General features: G+C 38.8%; 2 protein-coding genes and 1 pseudogene across 2 annotated transcripts; 1 reads left to right on the top strand and 2 right to left on the bottom strand.

The window, feature by feature from the left end:
• The first annotated feature begins 1,924 nt into the window (after window positions 1–1,924).
• On the top strand, window positions 1,925–3,913 carry LOC143628092 (CASP-like protein 5B3). Its single transcript, XM_077097764.1, has 3 exons — window positions 1,925–2,065; window positions 3,392–3,524; window positions 3,604–3,913. Exons 1-3 carry the CDS (start codon window positions 1,935–1,937, stop codon window positions 3,796–3,798), a joined length of 459 nt encoding a protein of 152 aa, XP_076953879.1. The 5' UTR covers window positions 1,925–1,934; the 3' UTR covers window positions 3,799–3,913.
• A 454-nt stretch (window positions 3,914–4,367) lies between these two features.
• Window positions 4,368–6,239, bottom strand: LOC143628107 (cytochrome P450 98A2-like; annotated as a pseudogene).
• Window positions 6,240–6,983: 744 nt separating this feature from the next.
• Window positions 6,984–9,707, bottom strand: LOC143628106 (cytochrome P450 98A2-like). Its single transcript, XM_077097776.1, has 3 exons — window positions 9,194–9,707; window positions 7,795–8,192; window positions 6,984–7,723 (listed from the first exon to the last, which is right to left on the bottom strand). Exons 1-3 carry the CDS (start codon window positions 9,678–9,680, stop codon window positions 7,079–7,081), a joined length of 1,530 nt encoding a protein of 509 aa, XP_076953891.1. The 5' UTR covers window positions 9,681–9,707; the 3' UTR covers window positions 6,984–7,078.
• Between the last annotated feature and the right edge of the window lie 13,883 nt (window positions 9,708–23,590).

A 23,590-nucleotide genomic window follows, 5' to 3' on the forward strand; every position in this document is an offset into this window, starting at 1 on the left:
TTAGTATACAATGGAATAAAATAACTAAACCTACATAAACGAGTCTTGTTAATTTAGCCCATACATCTATAGATTCCCTCCTCTATTATTTCACAAATTCCATTCAAAGTTCTTCTCATAATAGGCACACCTATAAGGTACATCATCTTTTAATATTAATTATCTAATTTTGGTTATTTGAATTTTGTTTTATTAAAGGTAAATTATTAATACAAAGGTGGCCCGTTGAATTGAAAATACAATTCTTTAATATTTGAATAATATATCTACAGGTTTAAGGTACTACAGGAGGGCATATAACCTTAGCATAACCTGTCTATTACGTGCACAACTAGTTTTAGTTTTGTGGTATGGTATGACCACTTTGGTGATAAATGGTAAAGAGAACCATGAACTTTTAATGACTGGGTATGGTATGAACTTTTAATGTTGAACCATACTATGTCTAGACTTGAATGGTTGTGCAAGATAATGAAAGTTATTATGTGAAGGGCCTACAACTATTAGAACATTACTTCATAGATATAAATAAGTAACTTGGTTTATTAAATTATAGATTACAATTAAAGTGGGATAAGCCATAGTAGCTGAAAAAAGTCTATTCAGGTGAGTCACGTAAACTATTTTCAAATCTCTGATACATGCTCATAAAAATTATTTGGACTGTGATTGATCATGTATTTGCATGGCACATATGGTGTGGGACCCAAAGTGTTATATATATTATAATGATCATTATATTTTCCTGAGGGGACATGCACTTAATATAGCAGCAGACGTACGTAAAGTCTGTATGTGTGAATATATAATGCTGGCCCGAATTTAACGTGAAGCGGGCGGGTTATAATTATGACATGACATGCAATGAGCTCATACTTTATCAATAAAATTGTTTTAGTACAATTTATTAAATGTGTTGGTTTATGTGACTCACCAGCTGTGTGCTGACGTATTTTTATCCCAAGCATGTATTACAGGTTGATAAAGTAAGGATGGGAGGTTAGCTGCTAAGTGATGGACGAGTTTGAATGCTTCACTTTTTGTTGTATTATAATCGCTAGACATGTAAAAAAATGTTTAATTTTTTTATATAAGATTGCTGAAACTGACTGGTCATAGTAAGTGCCTCATCCTGGGTGAGGTGTGACATCTGGGCCATCCAAATCTTTCGTAAAGTCCAAATGAATAGATGTATTAAATCAATATATTAAGGAAAGAAACTCATTAACTAAAATATTGCCGGAGTGGACGGATTACTCAGCGTGGACGGAATTTAAATAAATATTGCCGTAGTGGACATAATTTGAATAAATCCAACTTATAGAAAGAAAAGAGAAATCTCATCTTTTTGGAACAATTTCTCTTAAATGCGTCTCCTAAGGAGAAATTAAAAAAGAATATTTTTCAAGAATTTGAAAATTTGTACGGATCAGACAGGAAACATAAAAAAACCGTCTAGAGATACTGTCTTTTAAGAAGAAAAGTTAAGAAAGAAATATAGCTAGCTCCTTCAACATTTTCAAAAATTTAGTCTTGTCTATCAACATCGTTCCATATTTGGTCTCATTCCTAAATGTCTTTAAAAGTTTGGTCTAGCCCTTATAATAAAGATCTTCTCCTTATTTATCTTCTCAGTTTAAATTATTTAAAAATGCTCAAGATTTTTAGGCTACTTCAAAATGGCTCTATAAAATTGGGTATTTTAAGAAATTCCCCTTAAATAAAAGATTGATTGTATTTTCGTATTTATTGTATAATTGCTTAAAACCTTTCCATCGAACCCCACCTACCAATTACCAATACCATTACAATTTCTTTCTTTTCTTACATGTGGTCATCCTCTTTACTCTTCCCCCATATTACCAAAGTCAAAATTGCATGTAAATAAATAAATGAATTCAAGTGAATGATTTGTTTTTCCAATTTGAGGTGGGATGAATAATTTTGCAGGGACTCCAGGGACACTGACTGCTTTGGTTTTGAGATTGTTTCAATGCTTGTTTGCTGCTACCTCCATTGCTTCTATGGCTTCCACTAAATCATTCTTCAATTTCACCGCCTTCAGGTTTCCGTTTTTGGGGGTTTTTATTCATAATGTCAATTTAGGCATTATTATTTTAAACCCTGAGAATAATTCTCAAGAAAAGTTGAGTGCCTTTTATAGGGAATGTTATGTTTAGGTTTGCCAAGTTTTCGAAATTACAAATTAATTAGGGCCGGCAATTGGGTACCACGAGAAGACCTCTTAATAAAAAAAGAAAAGTGCAGTATGCGATTTATTTTATCTTCTTAAATAATTGAAATTAGTAGGCTAGGCTGGCTCCATTCTAGCGTGTTAAGACACGAATTGCCAGCCCTAAAATTAATAACTAAATATTGACAGTTAGACTATAAACGGACACGCAAATTATGTTGATCGATGATAGAAGTTCCAAAATTCGGGAAAGTTCTTGGTTGACAAAATATGAAACATAACTGGTAAATTCGGGTGTGACAGCTTGGCCAAACCGCCATGGACTATTTTGCAAAGGATCCAGCTTGATGAGACCTTTATGTCCATTGGTTATGGGCCCCGTAACCACACTTCTATCTCAAGATATGTCTGCTTGAAGTTTTGGTCTTTTCTGCCAATTTGTCGGTTAGATGGTTCATGCAAGAATCGGCTAACTCCTGGATCTGCTTGTTTCATGAACAAGTCGAGCATAATTGAATAGATCGATGAGTTTGGTTACCACTAAATAGTAATTGTTTGTTTGCCATAGTTTAATGAAATTTTACGCAGAGGCTTAATTGTAGACTTTTAGAGCTTGTAAGTAACTCCAAATGGGTCCAAAGTTCCGAGTACTTTTAGCTGAGTTTAGTTCAAGCCCATTTGTGACACTGAGCGGTAGCAATAAAACACAAAAGAATAATTTTCAAGAAAAGTTGATTCGTTTCTAAACTATTATATAAAGTGGCCTTTTATACGAAATTATAAATTTGGCAGCTTTGCCAAATATTCCAAATTACAAGTTAATAGTTAAATACTGAAATTTATACTGTGAACAGACGTGTGTAGATTATGATTCACGTGTTATAGGCTAAAAAAGGAAAGCATTTGATGTTTGAGTCTTTTCTGACCTTTTTCACTTTGTCTACCTGGTCCAGAAAAGACTCAGCTAACTCCTGGATCAGCCCGTCATCGGTTTGCTTCATGAACGAGTCAGGCATAACTTACGATTCGGTTAAAGGACCAACACTAGTTTGGTCATAGTTTCATGAAATAGATTAATAAGTTTGGTTACCGCTAAATAGTAATGGATGAAACACAAAGCTCACTAGATATCTTTGCTTTTACGATTATGAACTATTTGTTGCTCAGTCAAAACTGAAAATACCATTTGTGGATCAGCTACTTGATTGCTTCAATGGGGTTACAAGCGATCTGGAGCTTTGGACTCGCGTTCCTGGATGCATACGCATTGGCAAAGAAGAAAGCCCTCCATAATCCTAGTCTTGTTAGCCTTTTCGTTGTTGGAGATTGGGTATTAATAACAAACAAGTTCATTTTCATATTTAGGTAATTATTATTTTCTGCTTTATTTGACATGAATTTATTTGCAGATTACTGCAACTTTGAGCCTTGCAGCAGCTTCATCCTCAGCAGGCATAACCGTATTGTACTTTAACGACTTGGGAGGTTGTGGTGTCGGTGAAGAATGCCAAAAATATCAGTTAGCAGTTGCATTGGCATTCTTGAGCTGGATAACAATCGGGATCTCTTCGTTAATTATGTTTTGGACTTTGGCTGCGGGTTAGGGTTTTGTTCTTAAATGTTTGAGTTTCATCTTGCAGCAAGGTATGACGAATTAAAACCTTGTTTATATCATATGTAACATTCACCTGATATTTGAAATGATGTCAAGTGATCACCACAAAGATAAGTTAGAATAGATATTACATCAGTATATGTAAAGAAATCAATTTGATTAGTTCCATTGCCACTAAAGAAACACTACACAATGACAATCAACTGTCGGAATTTTGATATGGACATAACGTTGTTAATAGTGTTAAGTTAAACTTGTAGAAATTTATAGAGACCCGTGTGCATATTGTTATCAGGTATTCAAACGAGTTGAAACATTTCAACCAAACTAGACTGCATATTAACAATAGACGTAAATGAAGTTATAGACCTTAACCGAAATAATAGTTTCGGTCACCATAACCCATATTCTAGACTTAATTAACATAAACAATAAAACTAATAATTTTAATAAAAAACAATTATTTCCATTTCTTCACTTTTTTTCCACATTTTCACCTGTCTATATACGAGTCGACCGGTTAAGTAACTAGCCCCTCATCAAAGACATAAACAATGATTACATATTCACTGCCATGCGTTTATACAACGTGGTACATAACCTAGGTGTGGGGACGACTTGTAGAGTTGTAGAGGAGCGTGCATATATGTCACCATCCCCGGGCGGGCTTTCTGACATGACAGTTTCTTCTGGTTTCAAGCTGATAGCTGGGGGCCACGAGAAATTATGCATAAGGCGACCCAACATAGAGGTAATCAAGTTGATACCTAATTGTGCACCTGGGCAAACTCTCCTTGCACCAAATGGTAATAGCCTATAGTCATGTCCTTTCATGTCTACATCCTCTTCTTGAAACCGCTCAGGACGAAACTCTAGTGGGTTTTTCCATGTGGTAGGGTCTCGAGCCACGGCCCAAATGTTTACAAGCATGTTGGCACCCTTGGGTATGTCATATCCACCTTCACATTTCCGTTTGTTTTGTGAGGGAGCATGAGCAGAGTCGGCGGGTAGTGGCGGATCTAGAAAAGAATTTCAGGGGTGTGGGCACAACCCACATAATTTCTGGTATACCCAATAACCACTCTGGCAAGCCCGTTAGATGTTCTTAAGTTGCTAAATATAATATGCTTATTAGTTTCATAAAAATGTAAAAACCTTAAACATTTACACTTCGCCGACAAAGTTGAGGGATAACCCGGGCTACTCCTAATCAATACCTAAATCTGCCCCTGTCGGCAGTTGCAACTGCAGCGCCTCTTTTACTACACATTGAAGGCATGGGAGGTAAGTGAAGTCGAGCTCGGTGAGCAGACGTTCAGATTCAATCGCGCTATCTAACTCTTCTTGAGCTTTTTGTTGCACCCTCGGGTTCTTGATAAGCTCCGCCATTGCCCACTCAACAGAGATCACGGTGGTATCCATTCCAGAAGCGATCATGTCCTGTTTGTTCAGACGTCAAACAATAATTAGTTAACCATGTACTCAAACACCCATTATTAAAGTAAAAATACATACCAAGAGTAGGCCTGTCACCGTGTCGTCACTAAGGTCATATTGGTTTTTAAGGGTGAGCAACGCATTGACAAAGTGACGCTTGGTACCCCCGGTTTTCAAACGAGCAGTGGTATGCTCCTCCATAATGGCACATGTTAAATGGTCAAGACGCTCACTGAACTTTGCAAATGCCTCTCCTTCAAGTGGGAAGAACTAACGCAGCCTGAAACGTGCTGGGTCATGCCCTCAGATGCACTAAGCTTCATCCTGTCGGCAACTATAGCCTTGAAGTCTTTTCCTTGCTCGCCTATCATGCCTCATTGTTCATAATCCATTTCCCAAAAACGAGTCTTTTAATGTTGTTAAATGCTACTGCTCCCTTGTAACCTCTCATCACCAAACTCTTGCTAGTTTAATCTATTCAAACACAGTTGTAATTGTACATTTATATATAAAGATACTTTCAATTCGGGTTTGAACTTAACAGAATCTAAAGACTTTTAAGTTTCAATAATAGAAGAATGAAGATGATTTTAAAGTAAAGCACCAGGATGTGTACAATCATTGAAGATGAATTCGATGATAGCCGTGACTTCATCTTTCCTGATAAGCCTAAGAACCTCAAGCCTCTTAGGTGTGAACAGCTCAACGGCACACACTTTGCGAACCTTCACATAGTGCGGTCCGTAATCCGCCCAAGTCAAATCCTGCCCATCCCGGCTGAACTTATCCTCCCATCTGCTCCTCTGCCGGTCCGCCAACTGTTGGACCATCTCCTTAAGCAATTCTCTGGCCAATACTGTTTGATAGGATCACATTTAGGATTGATCCAAACCACACGAATATGATCGGGCCGTATTGCTGCACCCACTCTGCATAACAGCGGAACCTGATGGGTTTAATGGCGTAGATGTTCCCAACAATTGGCCATGGGCGTGGTCCAAATCAGATACCCATTTCCATTTCCACTATGAGGGCATGACCGACCGACCAACACGTGTCGCTTGTTGGCTGTAGCTGCACCTCTGGGGTCCACTGCTCGATAACAACTGAAGCAGTGGCGGCAGTTGATTGTTCGGGTGCTGGGTCAGAGGCGGACCAGATGGCAAATAATATAAGTAGTTGTTAGGGGGACGGAGACATGATGAAATAGACTGAAAATGGTGTTAGATGAGCATGTGCATTTTGTTTATTTGATTAATTTGCTGTAAACTAAACTAAACTTTAGATTGAATTTGTCATATTAAGTATTTAAGGTATATGTTTAGATTAACAACCGCTTAACGGTTGTATTATGATTATATACCTACCAAACTATGTTATTGCATTCATTCTGTATGCACATTATTATGTACTAAGTTATTCGGTAAACACAAGAATCGTTTAACCATTATTGCATTCATTCTTTATGGCGTCTGCGCTTTTGTGATTCTCAACACGTTTATTACTTACTCGACCTTTTAAAAAGGTAGCCGAAGAACACTCTGGGTCTGATTAAGTGTCTATACCCAAGATATCACATGAATGCCTGACCCGTTTAGACACTTTCTCAAATCGCAATGTGTGACAGATTACAGAAGATTGCCCATGATAGGATACCATCAAAAGTATGAAGATAGGTCGAAATTCATACATTCAGAATGATTCTTAAACCACCAAATTCATTTCGTGTTAGAAAAAAGCTTATCATAATTGATTATGATCCAAGGATAAAAGGAAATACAGAAATGCCTCAGCAAAACATCAAGAAACCTGTAAGACCTAAACAACAACGATTACATATCGACCGCCACACGTTTGTACATCGTAGGATTTAACCTGGGTGTCGGGACGGCTTGCACAGGAGTCTTCATGTACGTCACCAACCCTGGGTTTTCCGACATGTCAATTTCTTCTGGTCTCAACCCATTAGCCGGAGACCATGAGAAATGATGCAAAAGGTGACCCAACATAGAGGTCACCAAGTTGATACCTAACTGCGCACCCGGGCACACTCTCCTTCCCGCACCAAACGGAAGTAGCCGATAGTCATGCCCTTTCATATCCACATCCTCTTCTAGAAACCTCTCGGGACGAAACTCTAGCGGGTTTGTCCATGTGGCAGGGTCTCGAGCTACAGCCCACACATTTACATGCACGTTCGAACCCTTAGGGATGTCATAACCACCGACTTTAACATTTGCGTTTGCTTTGTGAGGGAGCATGAGTGGGGTCGGTGGGTGTAACCGCAATGCCTCTTTGGCTACACATTGAAGGTATGGGAGGTTAGCGAAGTCAGGCTCGGTGAGCACACGGTCGGTTCCAATCACACTATCTAACTCCTCTTGAGCCTTTTGTTGCACCCTCGGGTTCTTGATAAGTTCCGCCATCGCCCACTCAACAGAGATCGCCGTTGTATCCATTCCAGCTGTAATCATGTCCTGTGTATGTGTCTTAAAATAATTAGTTAACCGCGCCTGCTATTAAAACGGAATTAGTAACAAACACCTACCCAAAGCAGGCCGATAACTGTGTCGTCACTGAGGTCATATTGCTTTTGAAGGGTGAGTAACGCATCTACAAAATGTTGTTTGCTGCCCCCGGTTTTCAAACGAGCAGCGGCGTGCTCCTCCATAATGGCACGTGTGAGACGGTCACGACGTTCACCATGCTTTGCAAAGGCTTCTTCCTCGAGCGGGAAGAACCAACGGAGCCATGGGATGTGCTCTGCCATGGCTAAGGACGCGCCTAGCTTCATCCCGTTTTCAACTATCGCCTTGAACTCTTTTCCTTGCTCGTTTATAACACCCTCGTTGTTCATAAACCGCTTCCCGAAAGCGAGTCTTGTAATGTTGTTGAATGCTACTGCTCCCAGATAACCTCTCATTGTCAAACTCTTGCCTGTTTTATCTGTTTAAATAAAATGGATGAACAAATTAGAATCAAAGATGAATTTCCAATTTCGTTTTTGGTTTATTTTGCAATGTTTCCTTTTATACAAGTGTCACGTAAAAGGTTAATAACAATCTAAAGTTATACAAGTCTTGTTCTTAAGACTCCTTATTGTGGGGCGTCATCATGAGTGGTAAAGACAACATGGTCAGGTCTTAACGTCACACACACCATGTCGCCGCCTATGTAATAGTGGCGTGATACGATGCTTTAACTAACCATCTTAACAGGCTTTACAATAGCTAAGCTTTATCTGAAAATTAAAAAAAAAAAAAAAAAAAGTAAAACAAAAATAAGTGGGTGACCAGTTGTTGCACCAACTTTTGGTTTAATTGGATTGAGACCTTTTTTTATTATTAAAAAGATGCAAATGGCATCTGTTGATTAATTAGTAAAAGGTATAATCTTATAACCAATCAAACTTAATGTTACTAAAAAAATATATATAAAACACCAAAATTCTTAACTATTTTTAGTTGACACCCTTTCGTATCCATTTTCTATTCTCTTTTCATATTTTATTTATTTATTTTTTATATTTAAAATAAATACCTTTCTTTTCAGAATAAATAGTTGCTTTTTTTCTTCTATTTTTTTTAGTTTTCATAAAATAAAAAACTAATCATAAACATTTTATATTTAACAAAAAATTGGTGTGATTGGGTTGCGTATAGTTCATTTGGATGTAGGTGTTATGTCTTAATTCCAAATTCACTCAATTGAACTATATTTATTTTTCTAAAAATAAATAAATAAATTTAAACAATAACCATACCCAATAAAAATCTCACAAATAACAACGCTACTAGTCTACTAGTAGTGTTTGAGTAGATAGGATGTAAGCAAACCGTGCCTCCTAATCTAACAATCTACCATAACTTTGTTATAACATAATTTAAAACATTGTAGCAATATCAATTTCAACCAAAGTAAGTGAAAGAAAATGAGCTCATACACACCAGGATGCGTACAATCCTTGAAGATGGATTCAACCATAGCCGTAACTTCATCTTCCCTAATCGGCCGAAGCGCCTCCAGCCTCTTGGGCGTAAACAGTTCAAGCGTACACACTTTTCGCACCTTGACATAATGCGGTCCATAATCCGCCCAAATCAAATCCTGCCCATCTCGGCTAAACTTTGCAGCCGATCTACTCCTATGTCGGTCCGCCAACTGCTGGTCCTTCTCCTTCAACACCTCCTTCGCCAATTCGCTATTCGACACGACAACATTTAGTATTGACCCAAACCACACGGATATAATGGGCCCGTATTGTTGTGCCCACTCCGCGTAACAACGGAACCTCACGGGCTTGACGTCGTAGAGGTTACCGACGATGGGCCGAGGGCGTGGGCCCGGGGGGAGCTTGAACCGGAGGCGTTGGTAGAAAGTGTAAAGGATGAGGATGATGAGAGTGAAGGTGATGGGAAGGAGTAGGAGGGTCATTGTGAAAAGGTGGTGGATTGTTGGTGGTTTGAAATGGGATAATATATATATATATATTTAAGAAAGTGGGGTTGGTGAAGGGTGTTTAGGTAATTTAACGAGTGGTGGTTGGAGTTGGTGAAGGGTGTTTTGGTAAATATGATAACAATGTCGTTGTTGATTGATGAAGAAGGTATCAAAATGCCAATTTAAGTCCATCTACTTTGTGGTGTTACAATATTAATATTATCTTCACCAAATGAATTCTTATATCGGTGAATCGGTCTATATATTTTAAGCTAGACAAATTGATTGATTACAACACCACATACAGTATTCACTTTTGTGTCTTGAAATGATATTTAATTATTATACATTATTATGTATCTCTCTAAGTCTAGCTCGTTGACGTCATGCCCTTAAAACTCTTTCACACTTTAGGTGGATGGAGTCCATTTCTTTCTACCAATCATATACAAACAAACACATTTTTTTATTCATAATTTAAATATTAGTTAAATCACAACGTAATAGTTAAATGGTGTGTTAATGAAAGCTCATTCCATATATGACAGTGACATGACGTTTTAACTAGCACTTTCTAGCTAGCCCACAACATATAATCTAATAGGTTCACAAATAGTATATTTATTGGTGGAAAAAAAAAATAAATACCAGTTAATACACTAACAGAAAATATACTATACAAAATTAAATACCAGTTAATACCCTAATAGAAAATATAGCGCACATTAGTAAATGCGCTAGGTTATCATCATTATAAGTAGTCTAGTGAATCCGTAATTAAGCATAAAACATTATTAGTGTTAATAAGTGAATACTTAGGGTATGTTTGGTTGGAGGTAATGGAATGAAAGGAGAATAGAATGGAAGAAGGAATGGAATGAAATGGATCATTACATTCTTTTGTCTTGTTTGGTAAAATGAATTATTACTTTATGTTGTTTGGTATAAAAAAAATTGTAAGAAAGAAATAGAAATAATAAAAACACTTTTATCTCAAAATAATTTTTACAAAAAAAAAAAAAACCCTACAATGGCGATGGTGGTAGCTCCGGCAACGAACATGGTGGTGGTGGTGGTCAGGCGGCAGGGGTGGCGGTGGTAGAATTGGTAGTGATGGCAATGGTAGTATGGTAGGTGGTGGTGGTGGTCAGGCAACGACATTGATGGTGGTGGTGATGGTCAGGCAGCGGCGGTGACAATGGTTGTGATGGTTACAACGACGTTGTTGGTAGCGGCGGTGACGATGGTAACGCTGGTGGTGGCGGTGGCGGAGGTAGTGGTGGTGCCGATGGTAGCTGTGTGGTTGTTGTTAGGTGGTGGTATTGTTGAGAAAGTAGGGTGAAGGAGGAATGGAATGAAACAAAAAGAAGGGGTGTGGGAAGGAATGGTTTTGATGGAAATGATTCCATGTGTAATAGATGATTCTATTCCATTAAGCAACCAAACACCACTTTTTTCATTCCCACGCAATGAATCATTCCATTCCCTCTGTCATTCATACATACCAAACGCTACCTTAAAGTAGGTTAAGAATTCATATGACATATTTGTTGATGTATATTTATTATTTAATTAAGAGAAAGTGAATATGGAGTTATTAGGCATATTACCTTAGATGTGAAACCAATCATAACTACGTAGTTTTGATTAAATTTTACTAAAAATAAAACAAATCCTTTGAATTCTTCATTTACTCTTCATTTCATAGTTTGACCACTAAAGATAAACAATAAGTTAAATACTGGTACGAAGACAATTAAGTTTTAAAGAAGCTACATAAAGCAATTGTCTCACGTGAGTAAACTTCAACAATTTTAGATTAATTGTTTTAAGATTTTCAGTTAAGGGCTCATACCCACATGTATTATTCGAGGATTTGAAAGAAGATTTCAAGATGATGGATTTTTGATAGGTTTGAAATTAGAGTTCATGTAATAGAAATTGTGGGCATTTTGAATAATAAGAGATTCGTTCTTCTCCTATCTTGATGTTTGATTATTCTTACTCATTCATCCGAACAACAAACCCAAAATGATTATGCGCCTCCTTATACAATTATACCCCACTCAATGTTCATATTGCAAATTTTAAATTAATTTCCAACAAAATTTTAAATACATAATTAATTTAGGATTTGGATAACACTAAGCTTATAATCCCAATTAGAAGTCAATAATTCTATGTTGTAATTGGGTTTGGCTAAATCGATGAAATGGAGAGTAAATGAAGAATTAAAAAGGTTTTGATAATTTTTAGTAAGATTTAATTAAAACGACGTAGTTTTGATTGATTTCACACCTAAGATTAGGTGTCTAACAACCCCAATATTCACTTTCCCCATTTAGTAATGCATAAAAGTATGCTCAAAATCTATAAGCATAGTACTCACCGATGAATACAAATTAAGTATAATTAGTATTCTTAAGTAGCATGATGAGTATAAAACACACTAAAGTATGTTTAGAATCCACATAGTATAAAAAGAAAGAAGGTATCATGATTACAATACGGGAAAGTGAATACGGTGCTGTTAGCAGTGCAAGTTTAGACGTGAAACCCATCAAAACGACGTAGTTGTGATTAAAAACATCAAATATAAATTCAATCCCTAATTCCTGCCATTCGATCATGCCTGATCTCCCACCCACCATCTCCCAAAGCGTCGATCTGTAGCAGTTCCTACAAGGCACCGATCTGCGCTAATGATAAAAATCACATCCAAAACTACGTTGTGATGTTCTTGTTTTTTCATTTATATCTGCAGTTTCAAATAACATTATTTCATTACAGTCGATTTAATCCTTAATCCAATGGAGCCAAGGTTATTAACAACTCTTCTCAAACAAAAGTTAGCTTTTAACAAAATTTAGTTTTGCTTAGAGTTTCCGATGGAATCAAATTGTATGATGAGGAACATTTAGGTTTAACATATGGGAGCCAAAAGTAATTTTGCTTGCGTTCTTACAACAAGAACTCTGTTGCGTCATTCACTTCCTCAAAACTAAATATTGTTTATATCTATCTTTTATTATTATAGATACAACTTGCATATATATTTTTATTATTTTTCCTTGTGACTCTCGTTTTGATGACTTGCAGGTCGTTTTTTGTGATGAATGAAGTTTATTTAAAAAAATATATATATATATTTTATTTTTTTTATTGCTCAGTGGTGCTAGTTTAAGATGATAATGCAGGAAATATTTGCATCATGTTACTTTAAACAAAGAAATTTTAGAAAGAACTAGGTTGTAGGAAAAGGAGCAGTTAGAATCAAGGGGTTAAACTTCTCATGATATTGTTTTGTGCGATTTAGTTAGCTAAATTAGAGATTAAATTAATTGTTAATGGTTTTTCAATCAAAACCACGTCGTTTTGATGGGTTTCGCGTCTAAACTTACAAGGCTAACAGCACCGTATTCACAATTCACTTTCCCCTTACAATATTGCCATAGCATAACTGTCTTCATTGCAACTATAATACTTTAATTACTTTAATTGCATGTTTTAAGTTTTTTTTATTATTTTTTTTGTCTTACTAGGTTATTCAAGAAACCCGTGGCTTAAACCTCGTTTGTAGTTTGTTTAATAAAACTCGTTTGAAATCAGCTTGTTTGTTAACGAGTCGAGCCAATCCAGCTTGGTGTTCTAAACGAGTCAATGTAAGATTGACTCCTGGTTGACTCACGGCTCGCTAGTGTCTGGTGTAAACTGATGCCAAAATTTTGATATATATAATTTATAACTCTTTACAGTCCATGTTAGCAATATTCAGTTAGTCAAATTTATATATATTTAAAGAATGTAAAATTAAAATAATAAAATATATAAACAATTAGTGTGTATATATATAACACTAGTGGAAAACCCGCACGATGCGGCGGCAACGTCAATTTACAACGCAACACATTTTCTATTAGGTTTTCAATTCTCTCATGATATAGTATATAATAATTATGTTAGGTTTCTTGATCGTGTAATCTTTGACAAAATTTTATATTGTTTATTGCTTTACTTTTTTTTAAAATTTTCGAGTTAATAGCATCAGTGTGTTCAATCAGCTGTCACCAGGTTAGGAGGATCTGTGTTGAACAAAATTGTTGCATCCTACATTAAATGTTTAATGAGATTTATGGCAAGCTGTGTGCTGTAGTTGAATTGCTTTCTTTACCAAACATGTACTGCGTAGGTATAGGTCTTTATGTTTTCTTTACCAACTCATTTCAATTCGTACCACCCAACTGTAAAACGAACAATTAACAATTTTTCACCAAGCTAATAGCCACTCAAAATGTATATATGAAGTGTACGACTTTTATAGTTTATGATTAAGATTATTTACAACTTAGAAGATGGAGTAGCAGCAATGGTGTCTGGAAGCAATGATCGGTGAGCGACAGTGATTGACGTATAAACACGCATGAACCCAATGCTTTGATGGACATTAAAAGTTACACACAAACAGTTCAAAATTAAGTAAAATAAATACAATAACCCATCAATAGTGGTTTTTTTTATAGTTCATACTCCAGATGCAGTCAGGTTCTATCCCCCATTAACGATGAGACCGCACTTTCAATATTAATCAATCCCGGTGTCTGCAAATTTACACCAACTCATTTAATTTGTAAATAAAATTACCAAAAGGGATATTGATAACTTTAAAAAAATATTACGGATATTATCTATGAGATGCCACAAACATTGGTGCTCTAAGAATATCAGACAAACCAAAAGCTTTTGTTACAGGTTTAGACGGCGAAACCGCATTTGTCACATAAGCAAACATCAACGTCAAACCGATACCTTTTTGAAACGACCCATTTTGACCCGAACCAAACAAACATCTTTTAAAATGTACCCTTTTGACACGAACCAAACCGATACCTTCTTAAAATGGCCCGTTTTGACCAGAACCAAATCGACACCATCTTAAAACGCACCCTTATGACATGAACCATGCCAATAACTTCTTAAAGCGTCCCTTTTTGACACAAAACATACCGGGAAAACCAAATAATTAAACCAAACTAATATGAAAAACCAAATAACTGAAACCAAATTAAACAGAATCAAACAGTTATGATGGCCCGGTTAACCGAAAGTTCAATTTTAGTTACGAATTTGAGTAAAAGCCCTATAGCATACCTGTCAAGACAGTCCCCTGCACATAATGCAACCAAACAGGTATGCCACTCGTGCAATTCTTTCAAATATACACACAAAGTACTGGCAGCCTTCTACAACAAGTAACATTGAGCTTTCATTTTGTTCCACTATACAAGTCTTGCACAAAAGTTTACTGCACAAACTGCAATAAGAATGCAAACTTACATAACCTTTTAACAAAATGCAGTGAACAGAAAAAAGCATGACCGAAAGCATATAAAACCTCTTTAAAAAATAAAACAAATAAAACACAAGATTATAAAAAAAGCATACGTACGGAACATGTGAAGATGGAGAGCTTGGTCATATACATCACTACTTTTGCCAAAACTATGTGCCACAGTAGTCTGTAGTATTTATATAGAAAACTTAGTCGGATTAAACCACTGAGGAAAAAAATTAATAAAAGAAAGAAATGATTATTGTACCGTAGACCATTAATTTGGGCTGAAGGGAAGCCCGGCACATCCAGCTTCGCTGACTCCAAATCCCGAGGCGATACCGAACTAACAGATTCACATAGGCAACAAAATCAGCACGCTTAATTATCCAAGCCATAAGACATGGTACATTTAACCACTTGAAGCAACACATATTTAAACACAGATGCAAACTGATATCATTGGTGCTTTGATACATCTTTACAAAATCTTGGGAGAAAACAAAAGATATTTAAAAACAAATGCCTGCAAAAGAAAATAAATTATATTACATGGAATGTCAACATTTGGGGTGTTCATTATTCGAATCGAACTGAAAAAAAGTGAAATTCACCCTCACATTAAAGATAAAGCATTTGGTGTTTTGCATATGATCAAAAAGTCAGCCAGGAGTAGCTACCAGCCCAAAAGCCTGAGAGTGATACTTGAGATGATTGCTTGCAACTACATGAGTTGATTTTCCTTGCAAAATTACTGTTGTACCCCTAGATCTGGAAAAAAAACATAACCAAAATTCAGTCACAAAATCAATACTTTGCTGCACATATATATAGCATGTGGTAAACTAAAGTTGAAATTCAATCAGTGAATCAAGTAGTTCCCAATGCTAATTTCGCTTTCCTAAACGCAATTGCATACAAACAGTAACAAATAAAACATGGAGCATGGAAATGGATCAGCTTGTATAGCTAACCTTATGCTAATGAGAACTAAAACAAATTCCAGAATAAAATAATTTTAAAAGACATCTTTTGGGCACAAACAACCTTAGTTGTAATAATCAATTATGAGCTTTCAAATATTAGTGACCCTTTCAAGTATTAGTGATTACGATGATGATTTTTATACTATTGCTGGTAAAAAATAATCATATTATAGAATCTGCCAATTAACTCAAAAATACCCCTCAAACACCCTGGTAGTCAAAATTTAAATGCTGTCAATTAAATAAAAATTACTGAAATCGAATTTTGACCGGTTTTCAAAATGACTTGTAATCAAACTTTTACATGAGCTTGACCCGTTTGAAATATGTTATCTGTTAAACATAATTAAGTTTAAAATGGGTCATTTTTGGTACGAAGCGGTCGGGATGAATTGACCAATTTGATCCCTTAGATAACAATAATGAAAATTGTCTTCTTTACTCATAGAAACAAAACACATTCAATCGGCCCATATATAACTAAAAAACCAGTAGTTTTAAACTGTGTTTGTTAAAGTGGATGCTTGCCCTGCAAATCTAGGGAAATGGGGAAATCAGGGTTTCAATTAAGATGGCTTCAGGTCAAAGCGAGGCAGTTTTTAATAAAGGTCAGTTTGGTTCGATCAGGAGAGTGTTGGGTCAGACCGGGCTATTTTAAGATAAGGTCATCCGGCTCGAGTCAAAATAAGTACGGGTCGAAACAGAATGCATAAAAAACATAATTAAAGTATAGTATCAAAACTAAATCTTTAGAGCTAGCTTTGTGATTCGGAATTGTAGAACTCAAAGCACGGTTCGCTTGACCATAAACAAAAGTAAAACATGTAAAGAAAAAAAATATGCATCTTTTGTCTATAATTTCAAATGAAGAAAACCAAAAAAACAAAAAAAAAAAACAGAAAGTTAAAAACGTTAATGAAAGATATAGTTGCTTATGTTCTTGCCACAATTTAAACAAATCCTAAAAAACAGTTTGACCAGATTAAACTGTTAACTACACATCATACAACTGTTGCGGAATAAAATATCCTTACCCATAACCACCGGAAAAAAACAAAGAGGAAAGAGTACCTAACTGCATATTTAGTAATTAACAAAAGATGCTTCTGACCTGCTGTTGGTGGAAGCGATTTTGTCACACCCGGCCCTGAACGGCGGAAACAGCCGGGCGCGCGCGAGTGGGGATTGATAATTAAGCACGGGCCATTGCAAACATTCAAAGTAAGATTTTCATTGCGCATGAAATGTTTAATACCGATACATTAAATTGTTTAAAAATTACATAAAAACATCCAAGTATAAAAACTGTTGAAGATTTCCACGCCATATCCCCTTGCGCGGCGGGAACAACCATGCGCATCGAAGGGATAGAACTAAAATCTTCCAAAAAGCTAGTTTTAGATGTTCAGCGTGAGGTGCTCTAAGTGTGACTCCATGCGCTACCTAGTTATCTCCTGAAATACACGTAAAACATTTGAATCAGTATAAACTGAGTGAGTTCACAAGTTTTAGTAACTTGATAAATCGTATTGCATCATAGTCTTGGCGAAAATCATATTGAAACACATTTCTGATTTCATGTCTAAACATATGCTTGATAAACCGTATGAAAACATAGATCTGACAACATATTTCTGATAGAACCGTTCCGCGGGTTATGCGCGAACGTTTCTGGAAAACGTGCCCGTCCATGCAAAGTGGCGCTGCCACTACGAGCCAAAATAATGTAATACCGTCCCGCGGGTTACGCGTGGACATTTCTGAAAAACCGTGCTCGTCTATGCAAAGAGGCGTTGCCCCTACGAGCTAATACCGTCCCGCGGGTTACGCGCGGACGTTGTGCCGGAAAACAAGGCGCTCGTCCATGCAAAGAGGTGCGACCCCTACGAGCGGGCTCAATCCCATAGTACTGCCCCATGACCATACTAGGCACTCGTCCATGCAAAGAGGTGCGACCCCTACGAGTGGGTTGATCAAACCAGCAGTCCCTACCCTTAGAGTTCCAATGGTACAGTGATCACTTACTCGAATCTTGCGCACTTACATCGAAAACCATAGATAACCGTTTGCATTGCTCATCATGAAACATAATTTAAACACAATCGTTTGCATAACTTGTAAGTATACCATGATAAATCGTAATTTAAGTACGTGTCCCTCGCCCCGAAAACAGTTTAAAAACAGTGAAAATAGTGAAAATATGGGCTGTGAGACTCACCTGTGGTTTTTGTTAAGGGATTAATCGAGATTCGGGTTTTCTTGGTGTTGGCCTCGGAATTGAAGGTCTAGAATACGATTAAATAACAAGAAGTATATAAGAAATAGGAGAATATAAGGGTTAGAAAGTAGATCTCAAGGTTATAATCTCGGCTTACCTAGTAACAGGAACGGAATTGAAAATCAAACGGATGCTTGGGCGATGATTAGTGCAATTTGCAACTTTAAGAGAGAAGTTTGAAGTGTGTTTTGGGTGATAATTTAGGTTACATATTTATAGGCAAACTCAAGGGAACACAATCCCTTGCTTTAGGGGATTGTAATCTTTTCATATCTAGGTGTAATGATGATAAAGTATGGAAATTATTATTATTTATTTAAAAGTGGAGGAGTGGATAAAAGATTCTGATTTGATTTGGACAGGACATGCAGGTCTGTGGTTGGTGGGAGTAGGGTGGCTGACAGTTGACTTTTCATGTTACAGTGTGCTTTTTCAGGTGCTTTTGTCAGTTGTACAGTAAAAAGTGGAAATCTCTGGAACACGCTACTGTTTCCTTTTGGGCGGGAATAATCTCCTTACATCTGGAGAATAGACTAAGTGTTCTGCGCGTATAACTTTGTGCGCATAGCTTTCTGCGTGAAGGACATTTCTTTGCTGCGGGTAGGTGCGTAACCTTCTCGCAGTTAGGGACATTGAGTTTCATTTGTAGATTCTCCAGGTGGTCTTGGTATTTCAACATAGTGATCAGTCATGTTGAAGTCAATTCCATCTTGGAGCTTCAGACAAACTAGCTCTCAATGTTCCCGCCATGCGGGGAGGTTAGTTCCCTTTCCGCATGCGCATAAACTTTTTGGGATGCACCCGCCCTAGCTCTCAATGTTCCCGCCATGCGGGGAGGTTAGTTCCCTTTCCGCATGCGCATAAACTTTTTGGGATGCACCCGCCTTAGCACCATGCGGGACGGTCAACCCATTAGACAATATAAAGTTATGGAAACATAAAACCAAAACACTCGCGCATGGCGCATATAACATATGCCCACGCTGGTTCTTAACATGGCGCGCTCGCGCAGGGTGCACATAACAAATACCCGCGCTGATTCTAACATAGCGCGCTCGCGCAGGGCGCACATAACATGCCCGCGCTGACTAACATAGCGCGCTCGCGCAGGGCGCGTATAACAAATGCCCGCGCTGATTCTAACATAGCGCGCTCGCGCAGGGCGCACATAACATGCCCGCGCTGACTAACATAGCGCGCATAATCACCTAATTTATAGGATTGGGAAATTACCGGGTGTCACATTCTCCCCCTGTTAAGAGTATTTCGTCCCGAAATTTAGGAGACGTTGCTGGCAGGAGTCATGCTTTGAAAGAGGTATGGGTATTTCTGGCGCATTTGATCTTCTCTTTCCCAAGTGAATTCAGGCCCACGCCTTGAGTTCCATTGAACCTTTACTAACTTGATTCGACTTCTGCGCAACTTTTGTTCTTTCCAATCGGTTACGGCTATAGGTTCTTCTACGAAGTGCAGTTGTTTGTCGATGTGAATCTCTTCCAACGGTAAAATCAACGTTTCGTCAGATAAACACTTTTTGAGGTTGGACACATGAAACGTATCATGAACTCCACTGAGTTCGGCGGGTAAACGGAGTTTATAAGCAACCGGACCGATCCTTTCCAGGATCTCAAATGGTCCAATGTAGCGCGGATTCAACTTTCCTCGCTTGCCGAAACGGGGGACTCCTTTCCATGGAGAGACTTTCAAAAGTACTCTATCCCCTACTTGAAACTCCAACGGTTTCCTTCGCACATCTGCGTAGCTCTTCTGTCTGTCGCGCGCTGTCTTAAGGCGATCCCTTATCTGAAAAATCTTGTCTGTTGTTTCTTGGATCAATTCTGGACCAGTCATTTGCTTGTCACCCACTTCAGCCCAGCACAGTGGGGATCTACACTTGCGCCCATACAAAGCTTCAAACGGCGCAGCCTTGAGGCTTGTGTGATAACTGTTGTTGTATGAAAATTCAACCAATGGGAGATGAGTATCCCAGCTACCTCCGAAATCGATCGCGCACGCGCGCAGCATATCTTCCAATGTCTGGATTGTTCGCTCGCTTTGTCCATCCGTTTGGGGATGATAAGCTGTACTCATGTCAAGACGAGTACCTAAAGCCCCTTGTAACGATCTCCAAAATCTTGAGGTGAATCGACTATCTCTATCAGAAATGATGGACACCGGGACTCCATGTTTTGAAACTACTTCTCGAATATACAATCGGGCTAACTTTTCCATCTTATCGGTTTCCTTGATCGGCAGGAAGTGTGCTGACTTAGTTAGCCGATCTACAATAACCCAGATCGTGTCGTAACCCCCAGGTGTCCTTGGCAGTTTGGTAATGAAGTCCATAGAGATTTGTTCCCACTTCCACATGGGAATTTCTGGCTGTTGAAGCAACCCTGATGGTTTCTGGTATTCAGCCTTTACCTTCGAACACGTCAGGCACTTACTGACATACATCGCGATGGCGCCCTTAAGATTGGGCCACCAATACAGCGCTTTAACATCTTGGTACATCTTTTCTGCGCCAGGATGTACAGAATATCGCGTTTTGTGAGCTTCGTTTAATACTTGCTCGCGTAATCCTCCCTTGAGAGGGACCCATATGCGGTTAGCGAAATATAGATTGCCGTTCTCTTTAAGTTCCAAACTCTTAATCATACCCCCAAGGGATTCGTTTTTAACAAACTCTGGTTTCAAGGCTTCTTGCTGAGCGTCTCGGATGCGAGTAGAGAGCTCTGCGCGAATGGTCAGTTTTAGAGCCTTGACTCGTGGCGTTTTTATTCGCTCCTTCCTACTTAGCGCGTTTGCTACCACATTCGCCTTTCCAGGGTGATACTTTATTTCACAATCATAATCATTCAACAATTCAACCCATCTTCGTTGCCTCATGTTTAAATCCTTTTGATCAAATATATGTTGAAGGCTCTTGTGATCCGTAAAGATTATACACTTTGTACCGTAGAGGTAATGGCGCCAAATCTTTAGCGCGAAGACAACCGCTCCAAGTTCCAGATCATGCGTTGTGTAGTTCTTTTCATTGGTCTTGAGTTGGCGCGAGGCATACGCTATGACTTTGTCTCGCTGCATAAGGACACATCCGAGTCCTTGATGTGATGCGTCGCAGTAGACGACGATGTCATCCGTCCCCTCAGGCAGAGACAAAATTGGCGCACTACATAACTTCTGTTTCAACATTTGAAACGCCGCTTCCTGATTTTCGCCCCAAACAAACTTCTTGTCTTTCTGAGTTAGCGCGGTCAGAGGTAGAGCTATCTTGGAGAAGTTCTCAATGAAGCGTCGATAGTAGCCAGCTAGTCCTAGGAATTGCCTCACCTCAGTTGGGGTTTTTGGCGCTTCCCAGTTTTCGATGGCCTTGACTTTGGAAGGATCAACGTGTATTCCTTTCTCGTTTACAACGTGACCGAGAAAGTGAACTTCTCTAAGCCAAAACTCACACTTGGAAAACTTCGCATACAACTTTTCTTTCCTCAACAATTCCAAAATCAATCTCAGGTGTTGCTCATGCTCGGCCTTGGTCCGAGAGTAAATCAGAATATCATCTATAAACACAATCACAAACTTGTCCAAGTATGGTTTGCACACACGGTTCATCAGATCCATGAATACAGCCGGCGCATTAGTTAGCCCGAAAGGCATCACTAAGAACTCATAATGGCCGTATCTAGTTCGGAAGGCTGTTTTCGGCACATCTTCCTCATGGACCCTAAGTTGGTGGTATCCTGACCGTAGATCTATCTTCGAATAATAACTGGATCCCTGCAACTGGTCAAATAAGTCGTCAATCCTCGGTAAGGGGTACCGATTCTTGACTGTCAGCTTGTTCAGCTCCCTGTAGTCAATACACATTCTGAACGAACCATCCTTCTTCTTAACAAACAGTACTGGAGTTCCCCAAGGTGAAAAGCTTGGGAGTATGAAACCCTTATCCAATAGTTCCTGTAACTGATTGGATAGCTCTTGCATCTCAGATGGAGCTAGTCGATAAGGCGCTCGAGCTACTGGCGCAGCTCCTGGGACTAAATCAATTCGAAACTCGACTTGTCGCGACGGCGGTAATCCGGGCAAATTTTTAGGAAAAACTTCTGGAAATTCGCGCACTACTGGTAAGTCTTCAATTCTTCGCTCATCTCCTTTCTTCTCTACTACATGCGCCAGGAAGGCGTAGCACCCTTTCCTTAGGCACTTGCGCGCCTTTAGGCACGAAATCAGTTTTGTCGCAACTCCCCTTCTTTCCCCTTGAATTACCAAGGTTTCTCCGTTCAACAGTGGGACCCGAACCTGCTTCTCATGGCAAATAACTTCCGCGTGGTTCTCGACTAACCAATCCATACCTATTACAATGTCAAAACTTCCCAAGTCTATTGGCAACAAGTTAATATTGAACTCGTGACCTCTCATGACTAACACACATTGCTCAATCCTTTCGATCGCGCATAACTGCCTACCATTGGCTAGTTCTATAGTATAAGGTGTGTCTAGCCTACTGGTCGCTAAGCCTAGGGAGTCTTTAAACTCAGCGGATATAAAACTTAGGTCAGCTCCAGTATCAAATAAGACAGATGCAAAATGGCCGTTAAGTAAAAACGTACCGGTTACCACGTTCGGCTCTTCTTTTGCTTCGCCCGCGCCGATCACAAAAGCTCTCCCGCGAGCTTGGTTTCCCTTTTGCGGGCAATCCTGACTAAAATGCCCTAGCTTCCCGCATGCGTAGCAGTTGTCGCTCGCTCCAGCTTCTCTGATACGGCAATTCATCGTCTTGTGCCCTGGTCTGCCACATTTGGCGCATTCGATTCTTGCGCATTCACCCTCGTGGTGATACTTGCATTTGCTGCACCATGGGCGAGGCCCGCTGTATCCTTTTCGCGGTGGCTCCGCGGCCTGAATCGCGTAAGTCCTTGCGCTTTCTTGCTTCTTGAACGGTGGCTGCTTGGAGTCGGACCCTCGGTGGTGAGAGTTCCATTTCCTCTTGGAGTCAGAGATTCGCTGCTCGTTTCCGCGCGTAGTCAACATACCCGCACGGACCGTATCCCTTGTAAGGGTGATGGCCCGCGCTACCGCCTCATCAAAGGTTGGAGGTGCTGCGGCGTTGAGCGGAACCCTAACAACAGGAGGTAACCCAAAGATATACCTCTCGATCTTCTTTTCCTCCGTGTTTGCCATGTCTGGCACCAACTGGCAAAGCTCGTTGAACCGGTTGCTGTAGGCGTCGATATCCGTTCCTATCATGGCGTGGTTCCAGAATTCCTGCTGCAGACTCTGAATTTCTGCGCGAGAGCAGAACTTTCTCATC

This window comes from Bidens hawaiensis, unplaced genomic scaffold (assembly GCF_021521415.1).
Source record: "Bidens hawaiensis isolate Kalapana, Puna unplaced genomic scaffold, B.hawaiensis_p1.1 tig00004795_1, whole genome shotgun sequence".
Lineage (NCBI taxonomy): Eukaryota > Viridiplantae > Streptophyta > Magnoliopsida > Asterales > Asteraceae > Bidens > Bidens hawaiensis.